The sequence below is a fragment of the Erigeron canadensis genome, chromosome 8 (assembly GCF_010389155.1).
Source record: "Erigeron canadensis isolate Cc75 chromosome 8, C_canadensis_v1, whole genome shotgun sequence".
NCBI lineage: Eukaryota > Viridiplantae > Streptophyta > Magnoliopsida > Asterales > Asteraceae > Erigeron > Erigeron canadensis.
In genome coordinates this window covers 28,483,174-28,503,639 of record NC_057768.1, presented here as the reverse complement: position 1 = coordinate 28,503,639, position 20,466 = coordinate 28,483,174, and the positions used below count along the sequence as shown (strand labels likewise).

The following is a 20,466-nucleotide window of genomic DNA, read 5'->3' as shown; positions in this document are numbered from 1 at the left end:
ACTCATTTTCTCATTTTTTTAGGATATACATATGATCTATTTACATGATTTATGAGCATTAAAACTAGTGTTGTATCATCGTGAGCTTGTTTTAGTGAGAAACCATATATGTGTAATGGGTAAAACCGTAAAAGTACAAAAGGTCTTTGTTTCCTATGATTTGACTTTTGAGGGTTTTTTATCTTAACCATCTTAGAAAGTAGAAACTATTTTGTTCGGACATTTCATAGATATTTAGAATTTGGGTTCCAAATCCTGACATTCTCGATGCACATATGCTCTTTGCTAAAGTCTATATAGCCCATACGCCTAATTTTAGGTGCAAATATTGAATTCACATTATGCTATATATATTGGGTATTATAAAATAATTATTAAAATAAAAATATGACAAGACTTTGACCCTTAGATCATTGTTAAATTGATGCACGAAGATTCACAAAGCAATTGATGCACTATAATTTTCATAATGCACGGTGATATTCACTGAAGAGAAACCTATTGATTTATTTGTTTAACTTTAATACTTGTTTTATTTTATCTAAACCTATATATATATATATACCGTTACTAGATATCCGTGTGACCATCTTTTTCAACGAAAATAGTCCTTGTCGTTAAATTTGTTGCAATAATAGTCCTTTTAGTTAAAAAAATATTATTAAACTCTAAGGAGCGCTAACGGTCATTAAGTTTTGTATGCGTTTTTAACAGGAATAACAATCACGACTGTAATTGAGGTCTTTTTTTCTAACTTGGAGTTAGGTCATTTTCTCTAATAGGGACTAATAATTGTTAGATGCTATTTTAGTGTCTAACTAGAGTTATAAAAGTTGCTGCAAATCAAGTCCAAATCTCTATCGGGTGTTGGAGTATACAATATTTTGTGTCAAATTGATGTTGTGTATGGGTCGTCCAATTTAACCAAAAAACATGACTGTGTCTTTTTGTTCTACGGTTTTATGTTTACTTTACTTTTAACTAATTCTTGGTTTTTTACACTTTATTGTACAAAATTAATATAATATTTGCGTTCATTTTTTTTTTAATTTCCACAATGAATTACATGGAACTTTTCATATATTTTTGTACTTTACATATAATACTATGACTTTAGCGCGTTTTTTTTTCCTCAGTTTTGTCACATTTTTTTCCGAGTTAATCATATAGTTGTTACATGATTAACATTCGTTTTTTTATTCCTTCAACTATTAAAAGAATTGATCATGTAACATGATAATTTTTGTACACGACAATTAATTATCATACACATTTTTGAATAAGCAACAAAGGAAAGTACTCCCGTTTGTATAAAGTTTCTAAAAGCAATGTTATGTCTCCGGGGAAACGCCCAAGTTCGGTAACTAGTTATTATATCTATATAAATATTAAAACAATAGTTATCCTAGCATTTTAAAGTCTTCTACAATTTAAAGCTATTTTTAAAAATTGTCACATAGGTCTTTATCCTATGTGGCATCTCTATATTTTTTTTATAATATATAAATCTACAAAATTATATTATCTAAAACAATTAAATTAAATAAAAATAAATTCTATATATAAACAAAATCTTACAAAAATAAAAGTCAAAAATCACATTCTATATCATAATAGAAACCGTATGAATTTAAAATTTATTTTTAAAATTGGAAAATATTTGGTTTTCAAATTATTTATTTCTTAATTTTACTATCCGATATAACCAATATTATATATCACATTGTAACATAGTTTTTTATCCTTTTCGTGGTGGTGATTTTACGTTTTATAAAAACTATTATCAATTACTAGGTGAATTCAACGTAATTTGAATAATAGATTTGTTCTTTGTAATCTAATTATAATTTGAATTTGGTTTCTAACTTTATCTAATTAAAGCTTTTCAACTTTTATGAATTTTATTATTTGATGAAGTAAGTTTTATGAAACTATTTTCTTTGAAAGAGTGTAATGAAATTCAAATAAGTCACATATCACTTTACAAAAAATAAAAGATCGTTATGATTTTACATTATATTTACATTTTAACTTCATTTTATGTTCATTAGTATTGCATGAAGTATAATATGTGATAGTTAATATGAATATTTGATAACGTATGTTTTTATATAAATGCAAAAATTTTCATAAATAATAAGAGCTATATTTTGAATTTATCTATTTCAATAAATGTAAAAATTTTCATTTAATGATAATATAGATTTATATTTACATGCCTAGATAATGTATAGTTGTTAAAAGTTATTATAAATATTCATATAACTAAAACAACATTTTTAAATAACCGCACATCGTGCGGGTAAAAAACCTAGTATATATATACAATTAAGGACTACCTTAATAATAGTAGACTTTTGGCTATTTAAGTTTCGGCCACCAACTTTTTTGTTTTGAAGTTAAGAATGTATTTATAGTACATTATTTGTTTTAGAAGTGATCATTGTAAATAGTTGACGTATAAAAAATGAAGATAGTATATCATACGACTAAAGGACCTGATTGAACGCGACCCATAACATAACGCTTTTAACATAGCTTTGTATCCACACCAAGTTACAATAGTGACTGGTTTTGACAATTTTAAAGACCATTAGCAATAAAGGTCACTACGTGACAAAATTGGATCCATTAATGAATAGCTTATATTTTAAAGACCGTTATAACCAACAAAGGAAAAAAAGATTTGTCATTTTGCGATTTTACATTTTGTTTGCTAAGTTGACATTATGCGCTAAGAAACAAGTGCCCGAGTGACCGAGTCATCCCTTCTTTTCATGTGTTTCGTCCTGATCTCAGTGTCAATTTCATCAACAAAATTACCTCTAAGGACATTTCTTCGATGATTTTGTGTAAGTTGGTGGACTTGCTTGGCAAAATATTACTATTTCACAATTATCAAAAGATCAAAGAAGAGAATTTTAACCTCAAATTTGCAAAGGATTAGAGGTTAAACACAAGACATGCTATTAATTGACCATATGGTAAACTTACATACTAAAAAAGGCACCCAAATCACTAAATTAGTATACCAAAAAAAATCACAACCAAAAGTTTGAGGCCTTTTTCTTCACTCTCTCCCTCACTCTTTTCTCATGCATGGTTTAACTAGTACTTGCTACTATACATAGATGGACTTGCCATATGTTTAACTTCCATATCCAGAATACACTCAAATCACCAAGTACACCCCAAAAAAACCACAATCAAAATTTTGAGACCTTTCTTCCTCTCCCTCTACTTTCAACAAAAGTTGCTACTCGGTATCGGTTTCAGACATGACCTTGCATGTGGTTCTCCAAGGGTGAAAAAGGAACCTTTTTGCAATTATGAGATAGCCATTTGGACTGCATGTATCCTGCTTTTCTCCATGGAGGGATGTGGAGACCCTTTTCTTGAAGGCATTGTTTGGCTGCTTTACATATCAAACATATTATAGAGTTGAGCTTCTCCTCTGTTCCAACAAATATACTTGGCAAAGCATTGATAAGGTCAGAGTAGACTTGGGTCTGTCTTGCCAAAATAAATTGTGACTTGAAATCCATATCCACAATCAACCTTCTCAGACTTTGGTCCTTATCATTCATCATCACGTCTATATATTCGTACACACCTGTGATTCGAAACACTTTTTAAATGTGGATAATTACTTGAACAAGTTAATTGCATCAAGAAATAAGGATATCTACCAATAAACTAAAACATGATTGACATGTTCTTGAAACGACACGTGGCATAATCTTTGATCGACATGTTTCCTTATAATTTATTTATTTTATTAAACTAGTTTTTTAAATTGTATATAGATTCAATTTCCTTATTAGAGTTAGAATTAAACTCTAACTCTTGGCTTATTAATATCAAAGACATTATAACATTATTTAATTGATCGTTTTCTCATTAATAAATTGTCTTTTTTTTTCTCAATTCTTCAACTCCTATTATTTATATTACTTATAATAATAAATTATTAACATGAAAACTTCAAAATTTTGAGCTTACGATCCGAAATCACAAAGGCTATTTGTCATCCACTATGTTTACAAGCTCCGATTTTAATGTGTAACTAAAAATTTTAGGTAATCCAAAATTCTAACTAAACATATAATATATTTATAAATACTGTTTATTATAACCTAGCTACCGTACATCGTACGGGTATTAGCATTAGCATGACATATATATATAATGAGTCTAATAAGCAAGAAACTTACCTCCTTTGAAAGAGCAAATATATAATGAGTCTAATAAGCAAGAAACTTACCTCCTTTCAAAGAGCAAATTACACTAACTAATAGTACTTTAACGTATCTAAAATCTAATATAGTAGATGGAATTGAGAAATGTCTCTTAAACTATCCAACTTTTAAGAATTCAACCACACTAGTTCACCTTTTCGTATATCATTATAGAAAGCATTCAGCCATACTAGCTAGGATTTCACAAGTATTCTAGTCAAATTATAAAGTATAATAGTTTTAGTCTGGAACTCTCAACCATAGAGTTTCATTTAAAAAAAAAAAACAAATGTAGTAAAAGTTATTATTCACCTTCCAAATGCATGACCAAAATTTTTTGACTTATGGGTGCCACCTATGACAAGCTCACACCTTTCACCTTACAGCCGAAAAGGCAAGAGGCTCCACCAAGTGGGCTAACACACTTTGTCAATCATAAAAATAACTAGATCGTCTTTTGTTCCCTTACAGGCTCTACCGAGTGGGCTAACCACACTTTGTCAATAATAAAATAACTAGATTGTCTTTTGTTCCCTACAGTTACATGATGCCATGATATGAGCAAAAGTTACGTTTTTGTCATCTTAAAAAGCTATAAAGTTAACTTTTTATTACATTACTTTAATTAAAATACAGACCACTAAACTATTGATTATGTATCTTTTTCGATAATATACATATTTCACTATTTTGTCTCTGCTTTTAGAGGACTGTTATATAGTCCTCATACAGGGCTGCCAAAGAAATTTAAGGATGGCCTTCTTCATATAATAAACATGCAGCTAAGCAAAAACATGACATGGTAGGTTTGCAAGGCAAACAAGAACATATAATCTAGAGCCAAAACACCTGACTTTTAGATATCAAGTTGAAGTTATGTTTACGAGATGTTTCAGATTGCATTTTAAGAAACATTATCTGATACTGCGTTTGTAAAACATAAACAATGGAAACTGGCAAGTAGTGTGTTGACACATTTAAAAAATGATTATATGCTTTTTATAAAGAGAAAATGCAGCATAAACGCTCTTTTTCTAAATGCACAATCTATATTATAAAAGAAATCCCAAAGAACCTTAACTAACGCTCTTAACTGATATGTACACAATAAGTTTTAGACAAACACAACTAATGCATTGTGGCATTGTGCAACACACTACTTTTATAAACAACAGTGTAGTGTGCTACTAATCCATACCTTTTTTTAACTACATTGTGCAATATACTATTTGTATCGTATGACTAAAGGTTTTGATGTGTACATATGATCTTAAAATGGACCTTTTAAATGTGGAGGTTCAAGTTCGAATCTCAATAGATGCAAGGTGATCTACCAATCCCAAAAGTGAAAGGAATTCAGTCGTCTAGCCATATTAGGGTGACCCGTTAATCTGAAGGATGTGGATTCAAGTTTGTTCGAAAAGAATTGGTTTATATCTCAAGTAGTTGGTGTAAGCATTGACTTATAAAGAAAATTTCTAAAAAGACAAATGAACCACCATATTGTAAGAGTAATAATATATATGACTATCTGGTAGGTCTAAACATGTATAATTCATGGCGCTTCTATTTATTCTTTCTTTTAATCTTAACTTTTGATATGCCATTTGTTATTTTTAAACATATAGTTAAGCCTAACAAATTATATCATTTATCATTTATTATTGTTAAAAGGAGACAAAAGTTTATTTCTTATTTGACTAAACTAAAATGTTACCAACATCACCCTTCTGATCCTAATAAGCTAATCAGAAAATGGGTTTTCAAAAAGAAATTGATATTCGTATCACCATTTTTGATAAATGTATCACTATGTACAAACCGCATATCTAATTGTACAAGTCAATAATGCATAACAATGGTACATAGATCAAAATAATTGGTACGAATATCACTTCTTTTTCAGAAACATGCCATTAAAAGTAAAAGTTTGACTTTAGGATGATACTCTATATGATATTGATGCTGATTTTTAATTTTTAAAATTTGGAAAAGTATTCCCTCATAGTTTTGACTTTAGTCATAGGTGTAGTTTAAGAATAGAATAGTCTGGGTTCTAAAAAAACACATGCTATTATCTTCGGTTTGTTTAGAGTATCATTTAAGTATTTAACATAATAATGCTAGTTATCAAGGTTGAAGTCTAAGGGTGGTGAGAAACCTGTGGGCTGACCAGAAGTGGAGATCCAAGAGGTCTCACAAAGAGAAGCTTCATAGTTGTCCATTTTCAACCTCATAATAATCCATTTATTAAGGTTAAACATTTTCCCACTTTTATTTCCACTTTCTTTCAAATAAAACAAGATTTTCTCAAACACCTCTGTCTCACCATGTGATGACTTGCTAAGAATTTCCTAACACAATTAATAAACAAATCATTAAAACCACAACATATATTTGCTTTAACCAAAAATTAATAAATGCAAACCTGCAAAGAAAGATGAAATGAGCTGCAAGGAGGTTGTGAAGAAGAAGAAGAAGAGGATAAGTTGGTTGGTTTATTTAGTTCTGACTCAAGGAAATCCATCTCAAAAAGGAAGCATTTGTCTTCTTCTTCTTTTGAACATCCCATTTTTTTCTTTTAGTTTGGTTTGAGAATTGAAGCTTTTCTTGTTTGTTTATGAAAAAAGGGATTTTACTTGCACTACTTTTTGAGACATGATATGCATTTAACAGTTTAGATTTGGTGGAGAAAGTTATCTTCTGACCCTATGATCATGATCTTTTAACTTTACTAATTACTGTTTGTACTTTCTCTGCAAGTTTATTAATTATTAGCTTTCCTTACAACTTTGCTTAGCTATTTTAGGGATTTTATCTTTTGTTTGGAAGTTCATTTCTAGATAAATTTAGGTTCTCTACTTAACAAAAATATATTTTTTCTTTTACAATATGGTTTTTTTAGTAATACTATAAATACACCACCGTCAACGGTTCATAAAAACACATTTGAAACACCCCATTTTATGTAAAACGTTGTGTTTATCGTCTCGTTTTATATAAAATGTCGCGTTTGGCCGGTGTAGAAGGAGAATTACACGTGGTCTGACACACATGTTAGTCATTCCCCCGTTTTAGGTATCGTTTTACATAAAACGCTACGTATTAGGTTAAACGGTACCTAAAATGGAGAAATGACTAACATGTGTGTCAGACCACGTGTAATTCTCCTTATAGCTTTTACTATCTATACACCGGTCAAATGCGGTGTTTTATATAAAACGAGGCAATAAACGCAACGTTTTACATAAAATAGCGTGTTTCAGTTGTGTTTTCTGGTAACAGTTGATGTGTGTAGATTGTCGTTTTTTTTTCATGTAAACGAAATGAATCAAAGTAGGCCTTTTTGATTAACCAACTAAAGCCAACTATCAACTAACGTGAACACATTGTTCTTTCGTTAGAGTTATCCGCAGAATAAGGCAAAGGTGGTTATGGCATTGTGATGATCAGGGATGGCACCTGCGGGTAATGAATGCGGGTATCCTTTTCCTATTACCATCCACGTGGGTTTTTTTTGATCCGTCAATTCACGGATATCCGCAAACGGATTAAATATTTAATCCATGTACATCATTCGCGGGTATACAAGCTCGCGGATAGATTCACGGTTTTCATTATAAATCTAATAGTAACCATCACAGTAAAAGACATGCATACCAAACAAAGAACAACCATTGCACAATTGTTCACATGCCATTAATAAAAACAAGACAAAAAAGAAAAAACAATAAATCTCCAAGAAAAAGAATCAATCGATCACTAGATCTTTTTTTACTCTTTTTTTAAAAAGAAATGAACTCAATAAAACTACTAAAGTTCCAAATTCCAAGTAGCACTTGAGTTGATTTCTTTAGCCACTAAGATCAACGGCATCAAGTCAATAAAAACATTAATCTCAAGTTATGTCAATAAAAGCATTATTATCAAGTTGCTTCAACTATAATAAATATGTTATAGTTGGATATGACGGGTTTGCTAAATGGATATATCCATGACGGATATGATATATTCATTATCCATCCACGATCCGCAAACGGGTACATATTTATATCCGTTATATATCCACGATAATTTTTTTTTTGAAATTACCCATCCATGACGGATGAATATCCGCGGGTTACGGTTTTTTTCTCGTCCGTTGCCATCCCTGGTGATGATGGTGGCGACAACTGTTGATAGTGACGACGACGACAGGTGCCGTCAGTAGCTAGTACCATATGTTATCAATGTGAAAGTAATTGATTTAATAGAAAATACCGTAGTTATTTTAGTAGATAAAAGATATGTGTTGTCAATTAATTTCATTAAAAAAAAAAAATTTTGTACGTCAATAAGAAAATAAAAATATACATAAATAAAGTTACGGCAAAATTGGTAGATTGTATCATCATTTGAGAAAATGGCAAAATAGTATTTGAGATATTTAAATGGTAATAAAAGTGGATAACATATAAAGTATATCAAAAAAAATTTAAAAAGAGAGAACGGGTGAAATATTCTATATCGTTATTCGATCACAATATTGATGAGACAGATTCAATGCTTGCTGAATGTAAGTTTGGCCATTATTAAATTTTAGTGGTATAAGAAGCTTAAGTAGTTTTCTCCATGATAGCTAACACAATAAAAAAGAAATGGGGTTTGATTTTAAAAAAAAAACGAGTATTTCTTATGTAACTTACCTAAGACTATCAGGAGTAAAGGCTCCTAAAGGAAGCCCCGGGCATCCATGTGAAGTCCTTTTTCTTGGAGTGATGTTTCCTTTAAGAGGAACGTTTTTTTTTATGTCATATACCATTGTATAATTGGTTAAGAGTATTAAAAAGTGGAAAAGGAAAGACCAGAGAGAGATAGAGGGTTGTGTTTGAAGTTGGACGGGCAGAAAGGGACGTACACTTTGTTTGACCAGGCCGGAATGCCCACCTCACAACGTTCTCCCGGCGTTCTATAAGCGTCTACAGAGGAGGGGACGCTCAACTCCTTATAGCATAAAGTTTTATTCTAAAATTTTATAATAAATGTGTTTCTAAGTCTCATTAATATGATATAACATATAAGCCATATAAACTTTGATTATTAAGATTTAAGAGCACCTCAATGCAAGTTTCTAAGACAAGTTAATTGTTACATTGACTTGATGTTTGGCCAAATTTATGGAGGTTAAAAAAAAATTCTTGTGTATGATTTTCAAAAAAGTAAGAAAATGAGTCTTACGTAAGTTCTTGGTAACATAGTTTGGCCAAGTCTACGAAGGTTTATATAAAGCAAATAAAAGAATGTGTCATTATCTTTAAAATTTTAAATAATGTACTGGTAAAATTGTCACCTAGCTAGCCCAACTTACCGACCTAAACTATGGAGGCATATAGGTATGATGTCAAAGCCATCAAGTCATTGTAAGTTTGTAACCGGCAATCTTGTGTGAGCAAATAGTTATTTTACTTATTATATAGCCTTAGCTTTTAGCCCATCATTTCCTTTAGGTGCACCTTTTCTTTCTGATCCGCCATCACTTTACTGCTTACATCCTTTCAATTTCCAGCATTCTTTGTAGTTACTCGTTTACCTCATTCAATGCATACAAAAGGCAAAAAGTAGATGATCCACACACACTAATTTCATTTGTTGCTAAGTGGAGTCATATTGTTACAACATTAATTAGTCATCTGCAATAAAAATATAAATTTTATTGTACAGTGTACAACTGTATAATGCAGGTATTGTTGTAGATGGTTAAATATTGTTGTAACAATATCATTCCCCTACATAAAAATATGGGGAACGATATATCTGCGTCTTTTTTCGGCCATCTACAACAATGTATATATTTATAGCACAATGTATAACTGTACAATGCATTTTTTGTGAATGGCTAAAAATAGTTGTGGATATATCACTTCCCTAAAAGTATATGTAAGCATGCTTATGGACCGGTTTGGTTCGAGATTTGGTTTGGTTCGGATTTGACAAAATCTCAAACCAAACTAGCAATTCCAGTTTCAATATGTATTAAACCAAACTAAACCACGTATATTGTCTGAATGAACCAGATAAAACTATTTAAGCCGGTCCGGTTTGAAGGTTTTTCAACTTTTTTTTGTTTCTTTTATTTTCATATAATTTTTTGTATATATTTGTCAAGATTTGTATTAAGATGCATAATAAACACTTAAAATTAAAAGTATACATATTTAAAGAAGTACTAATAGGTCAACTATTTGTTTTAATACATTTAAACTTTTGATAAAAACTTTATCTATGTGTTAAATTGTTAATAATAGATATAATCTAAATATGAAAAAGCTTTTGTTTATATTAAAAAAATAAAAATGTATAACTAATTATAAATTCGAAATATAGGTGTGTTCTTTAAAATGAAACTCTAAACAATTTGGAACTTAAAAATGTTTATCTTCGTAAAATGCTTAAGCTTTATGACTTTACATAAAGTCGTTTTCTTCTCAAGTTGTGATTGTATGAAGTATGGTCCGGTTTGATTTTTCGTGATTTTTTCTTTGCTTAAACCATAACCGGACCAAATAACTCGGTTTGTCAAAACTTAAACCACTAAACTAGGCTTTAATAACTCAATTCGTCTAAACCAATCTAAGTACCGCGGTTTGGTCTGATTTAGCAGTTTGATGAACACCCTTAATTATGTATTATATGATTATATTTTATAGCTATATAATGTATATATTATTGTTGCATGGCTAAAATATTTTATATAGAGATCATTGCCTAAAAAAAATTGACAAATCTTCTGAAACAATCATCTTAAAATTCCTCCTAATTATGTGATCATGACATTTGATAAATCAAAGGGTTAAGAGAAAGAAAAGTCAATTACACTTATTATATATTAAGGTATTAAGAAAACTATTAAGTTACTCTTTTAGTCCCACTAAAATTTTTAATTTTAAATTTTCAGAGTCAAACTTTACGAACTTTGACCATAAATTTTTTTTATTTTTGTTATATAATAGTTGATGAAAGTTATACCAATGAAACATACATCTAAAACACAATCAATTCATATAACGTTTATCAAATATTATATAATACAAACAAAAATATTTATAATTAAAGGTCATAAAATTTAACTTTAAAAATTTAAAAGTGAACAAGTTTATTGGGACGGATAAACTATTTATTAAGAAGATATCTCATTTCTCATGACAAATTAAAATATCATGACTCATAAAATATACAACTCAATGACTATTTTTGGTTTAATAATTGTGTTCCTAACGTATCTCCTGTTTCACCCTAAACCAAAAGTCAATCCTTATATTGTCAACTCCAAAGTTATCTTCTTCTTTTTTTTTTTAACGACCAACAAATTTTATTATAATAGACATATCCAACAAAGAGTTATAACATGTAAAAGAGTACATCTGAATGATAATCAAGCAATGCCATCAGGTATAATCCTTGAATTACAAAAAGCATGTAATCACCATATCTCTCCATCGAATGTCCTTGTGTTTCATTCTCGCCTTCAACTTATCCGTTGGACACGAAAAGATTTGATCTGCAGGATAACCTGGTTGATTAGAAGTACAACGTCGTCTATTGAACACCACGTTGTTTCGGGCCTTCCACAAGCACCAGAATGATGAATTGCACCATTTTTTACACTTGATAGAAGCACGTAATGAAGGAAAACTCAAGATGTCTTTGATCGAGGCCGGATAGAAGGAAGACAGTCGACACTACCTAGCAATTTCCTAAGGGCCACCAGGCAAGAAGTGCTCACTGTCTTCTAACTCAAAAGTTAAATAGAATGACTAAAATTTGTTAAAAGAAAAAAACTCACTTCATATGATGATATGTTAAGTAGTTCTCCAATAGATAAAGGTGCCAACTTTTCTTTTAATTTTGAATGTGACCGAGTTGAAGCTCCAGGAGGAGCCAATGTTATAATTTTTTTGGTCAAACCGTGGTTTTTGTCCATACGTACGTTTCTTGCTCGGTTGATCCGTTTTGATACCTAAGGCCTTTGCCAACCATCATTTTCTCATGTGTTTTCTGATTTTTTTTTAAGAATGTGGTTAGCATGGAGGTTTTTTCAAATGCTTTTTAGAGAAAATCATCTATTAAGTCGTTGTGAGAAAACGGGAGAAAAATGTAATTAAGGTGGGCCGCTGAATGTTTTCAACCATTAATTAATTAATAGAAGAAATTTTAATTACTATAGAATGTAAATTAATTATTTAAGAAAAAAGTTAGAAAGAGATGAGAAAAATATATGGCTTGTCTGTATTATGAATTGAGAAACAGATATGACAATGAGGAAGAAAAGATAACATAATAATGGTTGGGTAAGGCCTAAGCTTTAAGATTTGCTAACCTTAATAATTTCTTATACACTAAAATTGTAAAATCTAAGGGCGTGTTTAGTTAGAGAAAATGTTTTTAAGTTTTCCATTTTTAGTTTTCTAGAAAATGAAAAGGTTTTTCATTTCTTAAAAAACCTTGAAAATTTTGAAAACGCATTCAAAATAAAAGATGAAGTTTTCATTTTTTCATTTTAGAAAACTAGAAAACATGTTCAAATTCATTTGTTTTCAAATTTTAGGTTTATAAAAGGTTTAGAAAATAGAAAAGTGAAAACAAAAACTGAAAAAACAGTTTTCTAATTTTAGTGCAAAAATTGGAAAAGAGAATTTTCATTTTCTAGAAAAACTTTTCTAAAAAATTACAATTTGAACGCGTTTTCTGTTTTCCATGTTTTTTTGGAAAATGAAAATGGAAAACAAGAGAGTTTTCTTGAACTAAACGCACCCTAAATATGTCTAAAGAAATTAATAACAACCACGCATTACACTAATAATATGCTAGTTATTTAAAAATATTATGACATTTAACCGTAAAAAGAAAGTTAAGTAATCTTTTGACTAACATTATTATGTATAAAGTAAAAAATATATAATTGACGTTTATTTTTTGTTGATTAAGTAAATTTTTTTTTTACTGAATGCATTAAGTTTTTTATTATTAAATAAAAAAATATTGTTAAAATTTTTTTTTTAAGGTAATTGTATATAGAAGTTTTTAAAATGATATAAATGCTACAAGTCGTAGGTCATGTGATCAAAGTTCGAAAGTGGAAGCTTTTAAGTCAACAGAGATTGAGTAAATAGAAACTTATTAAAAAAATCTTATATTATTAAAAACTCAAAAGAAACATGGATTATATTAGTACCAATATGAAAAATAATATATATTTTTTATAAAAAAAAATGTCTATTGTTGTTAGGTTATCATTATAAAAGCTCATATCATATAGCATGTTTAAATTAATATTATCTTTATTTCTTTATAAAACCAATAATTTTTCTCCATTTTCAATTTTCTATTTTTAAAAAATTAACAATACTTTAAATTTCAACACATTCTCAACTTATACATTACATCTATCCACAATATCTCTTAAAAAATTTTCAATTCTCTTTATCCAAACTACGTCTCTCTTTTATTCAGTAACTTAAATATTTTCACCAAATATATTTATAATAGTTTTAATGAAATTATTCATAACATATATCATTTAACCCATAAAATAACTACATTACCTTTTTTTTACATCAATCATTTTTAAATAATAACCACACCATTACCACCACTAACCACATGTCGTCGTCGTCACATTACCTCCCTCCTTATTTATTATTAAAAAATGGAATGACTATTATTTAATTAATATAATAAAAATAGAAAATTATATAAGCAACCCTCACAATTGACTCGATATTAAGAAAACTTCATCGTATCTATCATCGTTCGCTCGCCCAGATTACTTTGTTCATAAGTTATCATTATTATCAGTCGAGACTTCCTAAAACTCTTTCTTCCACCCGAATCACCACGTCTTCCCATCCCAACTCCCAGAAAACTAAAAAATAAATAATATCTAAAATACTTAAACATAAATAAATTATAAATAATCAAAATCCAAAATTATCAATCTCCTTTATCTTTAGAATCATTCAATTCTAACATTGTAAGTAATTTTTACTCTGATTATATAAGTCGATTATTTATTATTTTTTGTTGCCTACAGTTATTATATTTTTCTGTTATAATGTGTTAGTTCTACATAACTAAATAATATATATCTATATCTATAATAGAAAATATACATAAAATAAAATTATATAATGCTAATTTAAATAAATTAGGGTTTTACATTATGTGAAGAATAATGCTTATTGATATAATATCAATATCGGATTCATGTTCATTTAGTTAGTTTTGCTGTTTTTGATGCAGTGCTGATTTTCGCAGTTATTATAGACTTAGGGTTGTGATGGGAGGGATTGGATGGAGAGAAGTGTTAGTTTGTTTGTTTTGCACTGTTACGTTGGCGGAGTCTACTAGCAGAACGTTATCGGTGTCGCTGGTTGGCATTGGTGGTGATCGTTCGTTACTTTACGTTTGGACGATATTTAGTGCTGGGTTTTGTGTACTTGTTGCTCTTGTTCTTTCGATGTATTTGATATTCGAGCATTTATCTGCGTATAACCAACCCGAGGTGCTTGTGATGTCTTTGTAACGTATATTTGTATTATGAAGTGATGTTATTATTGGGGGTTGGAAATAAGAAACTAATGGGAACGAGGGTTGGTTTTTATTGCAGGAACAGAAGTTTTTAATCGGGCTTATTCTGATGGTCCCTGTTTATGCGGTGGAATCGGTACGAGGGTTTATACGAAATCGAATGTGGTTTAAGTTTCTATATTTTGTTTGTCTTGTTTTGTCAGAGTATCTGATATTTAATCTTTGGAATGTGGACAGTTTTTGTCGCTTTATGATTCAGATGCTGCGTTTAACTATGAAATAATACGGGATTGTTATGAAGCGTTTGCGTTATATTGCTTTGAGAGATACCTGATAGCCTGCTTAGGTATGTTCTTACTGAAAACTTTCTCTTTATTTATTTAATATGGGTAAAATGACACATGACAAGATTAAAGGTGATGATAAGAAAAGAGACAGAGTGGAATCGATGTGTCATAAGTTTTACGGATTAGGTTTTGTTTAGGCATACGTATCATTGCTTGCAATTTAAGATGTATTGAGGTTAAATGTGTTTGCGAGTGGTCAGCCTATAATCTACCCATATGCAGGCAAAGTAGTGGTTTTGACCTAGTATCTAACTTGACCATTTACCAGCACATTATATGTTTCTATCTGTACGCAATCCTTTTATGTATTGTGGCATGTTTGTTTTATTTAATTAATATGTTTGACAATTATTATGGCGATTGAAGGTGGAGAGGATAATACTATTAAGTTCATGGAAAGTAAAAGCCTGATCAGTTCTAGCATCCCCCTGATAGAAGAATCATATACTTACGGAATTGTGGAACATCCTTTTCCATTGAGTTGCTTGATGAGAGAGTGGTATCTTGGTCCTGGTTTCTACCAAGCTGTAAAAATCGGGATTGTGCAATACGTATGGACTTTTGTATATTTTAGTTATTCCAGATTTCCAGTAGAATTTTATAATCCTTTCCTAATTTATCATGGAAATGCTTGCTTTCAGATGATATTGAAGCTCATATGTGGCCTGCTAGCAATGTTTTTTCAGTTTCTTGGAGTTTATGGAGAGGGGAAGTTTGAATGGGGATATGCGTAAGACATTTGTGCTATATCATGTAATGGAGGTGGCAAAATGGATGGGTTGGGTATTCATATCAAGCCATGATATATTTTGGTTAAAAGTATACGATTAAATATGAAAAATATGATTACAGAAAGTATATCATTTTTATTAGAAGTTTATTTGTACAATGATTTGGGAGCTTTTATGCCTTAATTGGTGTTTTATTTTTTTGCAGCTATCCATACTTAGCCCTGGTTCTTAACTTCAGCCAAAGCTGGGCTTTGTATTGTCTCGTGCAGTTCTATTCAGTGATCAAAGACAAGCTTGCACCAATTAAACCTTTGGCAAAGTTTCTGACTTTTAAGTCGATAGTATTCCTAACATGGTGGCAAGGTGTCGCTGTTGCATTTCTTTTTTCGATGGGAGCTCTTAAAGGGTCCTTAGCACAAGAATTAAAGACGCGTATTCAAGATTATATCATCTGTATCGAGGTGAGTTATGAAGTCTTTTTTGGTTAAATTCTCCTCACTGTTATAGTTAAAAGTTGTAAAAAAAATGGTTGAATGTTGTCTGCGAAGAGATGTATGATGACAGTAAAACGGAGTAGATATTGCAATCTTTTGTAATCCAAATATGTTTACTCTTGCAAATTTTATAGATTGGAAGGGCTAGTCAATAGGGTGACTTCGGAATGATAGTGTTCTTTTTGCTATTGAAGGAAATAATTGTTAGTGACAACTACAAATTTTACTCGAGGTGTTCAGTGGATATGATTTTCTATGTTAGTAAAGGTGAAAGTTCTGACCCATGTAAATAGGTCAATTGCAGATCTCGAATGGGTCTAATAAAATTTTTTACCTAAAAAAGACCACATTGAACAGGTCTTAAATAGCCCTGTGTGGCTGTGTGTGTGTATATATATGCATAGAACCTTCTACATTGCTTATTTCGAAGGCATTATTTATTCATATAGGATTTGGATAAAAAGTTTTTCCGCATCATCCATTATCACACCCATTTTGCTCAACCATCTTGCCTTGTCCAATTGTGATTAACGTATATGGAACTTTAACAAACGTTTCATTTTGTGGTTAACTTGTACAGATGGCTGTTGCTGCGGTGGTGCATCTATATGTTTTTCCTGCAGTACCTTATAAACGGGGAGAAAGATGTGTGCGTAATGTTGCTGTCATGGCCGACTATGCATCTTTAGGATCAGAACCTGCTCCAGATGAGGTCCGAGACTGTGAGAGAACCCCAAAAGTTCGCTTTCCTAATCATGATGACATAGAGAAGCGCATGAAGTTACACCAGAGCGTTCGTGATGTGGTCGTAGGAAGCGGTGAAATTGTAAGTTTTGAAACTACCTATATACATTATTAGCAGCGGAATGGGTAACATTACATAAGTTTTTTTTTATTCGTGTAATAACAGCTCAGGCTGGGTTGGGTTAACCTCTGCAATCATTTCTTTTATCCGGCTTATAACTTCCTAATTATAGATGTGCCGAATCTGATTATGGAACTGTATTACGTTAATATCAATCTAGCTTTCAATTATAGATCACTTTTATACTGTTTTATGGCTTTGAATACACCATTGAGTTTCTACCTGTTTGACTTTTCCAACCTATTTAAATATTTGATCCACTTGACCGCTTAGATATAGAAACATAAACCAGATTGACCTATTAATTTGTAACTGGGTTGATTGTCACCTCTACTTTTATTTATATGGTCTAATTGGTGTTATACCTTTCACAGATAGTCGATGACATGAAGTACACAGTTTCACATGTTGTGGAGCCAGTTGAAAGGGGAATAGCAAAAATAAATAGAACGTTTCATGAGATATCAAAAAACGTGAAACGACATGAGGAAAGAATAAAGAGCTCTAAAGATGACAGTCATATTATTCCTTTAAATTCATGGACTAAAGAGTTTCCTGAAGTGAATGATGGTGTTGTAGAAGGCAGTTTTAGTGACAGTGGCGTCTCGGAAGGGAGGCGGCATCGTTGGCAATAGGAAATCTTTCTTATTCCGACTGCCAATAGTTTTTGAACATTCTTAACATCGTCAACTTATGTGCTGGTAAGTGTATGTTATCTTCTTCGAGTTGATTTACTTCATTTACTTGATTCTTGTGAATAGGCAAAAAGAACACAATTTTTTCAGGATTTAGTGATTTTGGACGAGGGCCATGTAACATGTTGATGTATTCATATAGAGTGTAGAACTGGTAGGTTAAGTGGAGTGGGTAATGGACCAGACAAACTATTTTACTCTTCCCTTTTTTTTCCTTTGTTATTTAGTTTCAACCATTATCCCGTTATCAGTAAAATATAACCCAAATTGACCCATTTGCACATAAATTATTTCAAACTGCCACATCTAGTTATTCGTGACTTGTGTATTTACTATCTGTATCTTGTCCAAAATCACCTCCTTACAAAATTCCGTGTCCAGTTTTTGCACTTTTACCATAAAAATGATAGATTGATGAGTTAAATACTTTTGGCTTCCATTAAGTATATAGGCCATCAGATACAATTTGCATCCAATTGTTGGGCTTTCTGTGACGTGTTTCTGTTTGTTGTAGGGCGGCTAAGGTATTTGGGTCCATTACCACTGTAAAGATGGGTGATACTTCCAAATTGCATTGGATAGCAGAATTAAAGTTCTTCAAAGATTTAACATATTGGACACTGAACACCTTGTATATAATTTTAGAGGAGCCTCTTACTTTACTCTTCCTAGGAATTAAGTTAATATATCACGCAGGATAATCTTTTATTACAACGTAATTCTGATGGCCGATTTATAGAATGAGGGCTGTATATAAGCAAGTATATACGATGTCAATAAGATAGACAAAATGTATGTCATGTATGATGAATTCATGATCGTTGTTTTTTAGCTAAATTAGAAATTTAGAAGCTACTGTGTTAGAGGATGGCAGAAGTGTCATTAACTGGTTATCATTCCTGCGGATTCAATCTCATTCCCTTCTTTCAACTTAAGATGATGCAAAGTCTGGTTAGGACTGATTCATTTTAACGTAAGGCACAACATGGGCTGTTTTCCATAATGGCAAGTGTTAGACACTTTTCAGTGTTTGTGAAAATCGGATTACAAGGCCGAGTAATCAGTTATTACTTGGTACAAGGTCAATGACCGGGGTGAGTTGAGTCGAAACGGCCAAAAAAATTAGTTCAAGTCCGTTAAAAATCGGTGTTACCCCCTCTGTATTAATCTCGTTCCTTATTTACAATATCACTTTGTAGTATTCAAACAATCGGGTTAATGTTTCTAACATATATATATATATAGCGTCTTACAAACAATTATGTTAGTGTTAAAATTTGATGTAATTAATGGTTCTATAAACATGTACTTAGTAATACATAAAGTGTGTAATTTCGATATATACATGCTAGCACGGTACCCGCGCTATGCGGCCGTATTCGTGGCGGCGACGGTGTTAGCGGGTGCGACTATTAGTGGTAGAGGCGGCGAGTGATATAGATAATTGATGTAAAAGTCTTTAATATAAAGAGTTAATTGAGATATTTTAAAAGATTAAGGACTAATAGTGTAATATATCATTAAGGGTATTTTAGACATTTTCCTCCATGTAACTTTCAACATGGGGACTATTCTTTTTATAATATAGTATAGATAAAATTTACAATCCAAGTATTCTTCGTATGTCTATCACTTCCTGCGTAGACCGATTAATCGCCACAAGGTAGCCCTTCGATTACAAACTTGGAATTCCTATATATACAATTAAAATCCGTGCATCAATTTTAGCGCTAGCTCACATGTTTTTTTTTAACATATCTGGTGGGGCCCACCCACATCTATTTTAACTTTTCTTTCTACACAAGCTCACGGGTTCTTTTCTTTTTTAAATATATCTGGTAGGGCCGACATCCATTATAACTTTTAGTTTCTTTTAATTCCTGGACATCTTTTACTTTATTATTTTTGATAGAGCCCAAAGACATTTTAGGTTTACTTTGTTAGAACATTAGTCCCTACCATTAAGTATGTGAGCAACGGTCATCCTTACGGCAACAACATATTATAAAAACTCTAACCGGAGCGAACTGATGTTAACTTCTTTTGCGCAAAAGTTTAAGTAACGGATAAAATTAGGTCTTTGGGTTAAATGCTTTTTATATGTTTGACGACAGTTACAAAAGTTGTTGCAAATCATATTCATTTCTTTAACCGATATAAGAGTAATATAAGAGTATATAGTCTTTTTTTTCCGGTTTTGTCACATTTTCAAGTTTTTTTTTTTAATAAATCATACGTAATGTAGTTGTTACATAATTAACATTCGTTTATTATCACTTAACTATTCAAATAATTGAATATGTAAATGATTGTTATAATTAATGTTTGTACACGACAATATATTATCAGATATGCGTTAAATAAAAAATAAACGAATGTGTATCCAGCTTGTATAAGGTTTCTGAAAGCAACGCCGTGTCACCCGGGGTAACGTAACTAGTTTCGATTAAACATGGACCTTTCTTGGACGGCTCGTGATGTTCTTGTAGGACCTAGTCGGTTAGTAGGCCTCACCCTTACCTCTTATTTA

At 31.0% G+C, this 20,466-nt stretch overlaps 2 protein-coding genes across 2 annotated transcripts; one reads left to right on the top strand and one right to left on the bottom strand.

Moving 5' to 3' along the window:
* Positions 1-3,272: 3,272 nt before the first annotated feature.
* LOC122610560 lies at positions 3,273-6,810 on the bottom strand. Its single transcript, XM_043783538.1, has 3 exons — positions 6,667-6,810; positions 6,400-6,592; positions 3,273-3,613 (listed from the first exon to the last, which is right to left on the bottom strand). Exons 1-3 carry the CDS (start codon positions 6,808-6,810, stop codon positions 3,273-3,275), a joined length of 678 nt encoding a protein of 225 aa, XP_043639473.1.
* A 7,213-nt stretch (positions 6,811-14,023) lies between these two features.
* LOC122579128 (protein LAZ1 homolog 1) lies at positions 14,024-18,805 on the top strand. The gene is made up of 10 exons (XM_043751233.1): positions 14,024-14,247; positions 14,517-14,778; positions 14,884-14,940; positions 15,042-15,150; positions 15,518-15,702; positions 15,793-15,881; positions 16,088-16,343; positions 16,957-17,202; positions 17,616-17,942; positions 18,451-18,805. Exons 2-9 carry the CDS (start codon positions 14,554-14,556, stop codon positions 17,874-17,876), a joined length of 1,428 nt encoding a protein of 475 aa, XP_043607168.1. The 5' UTR covers positions 14,024-14,247; positions 14,517-14,553; the 3' UTR covers positions 17,877-17,942; positions 18,451-18,805.
* Positions 18,806-20,466: the final 1,661 nt, after the last annotated feature.

Bases quoted from the DNA above. Each gene is read 5' to 3' on its own strand.
- LOC122610560 (XM_043783538.1), bottom strand. From the start codon at position 6,810: ATGGGATGTTCAAAAGAAGAAGAAGACAAATGCTTCCTTTTTGAGATG. The intron at 6,593-6,666 runs GTTTGCATTTAT...TAATTGTGTTAG, and splicing joins CATTTCATCTTTCTTTGCAG to GAAATTCTTAGCAAGTCATC. The intron at 3,614-6,399 runs GTTTCTCACCAC...TTCGAATCACAG, and splicing joins CACTTCTGGTCAGCCCACAG to GTGTGTACGAATATATAGAC.
- LOC122579128 (XM_043751233.1), top strand. From the start codon at position 14,554: ATGGGAGGGATTGGATGGAGAGAAGTGTTAGTTTGTTTGTTTTGCACT. The intron at 15,703-15,792 runs GTATGGACTTTT...GCTTGCTTTCAG, and splicing joins AAATCGGGATTGTGCAATAC to ATGATATTGAAGCTCATATG. The intron at 17,203-17,615 runs GTAAGTTTTGAA...TACCTTTCACAG, and splicing joins TCGTAGGAAGCGGTGAAATT to ATAGTCGATGACATGAAGTA.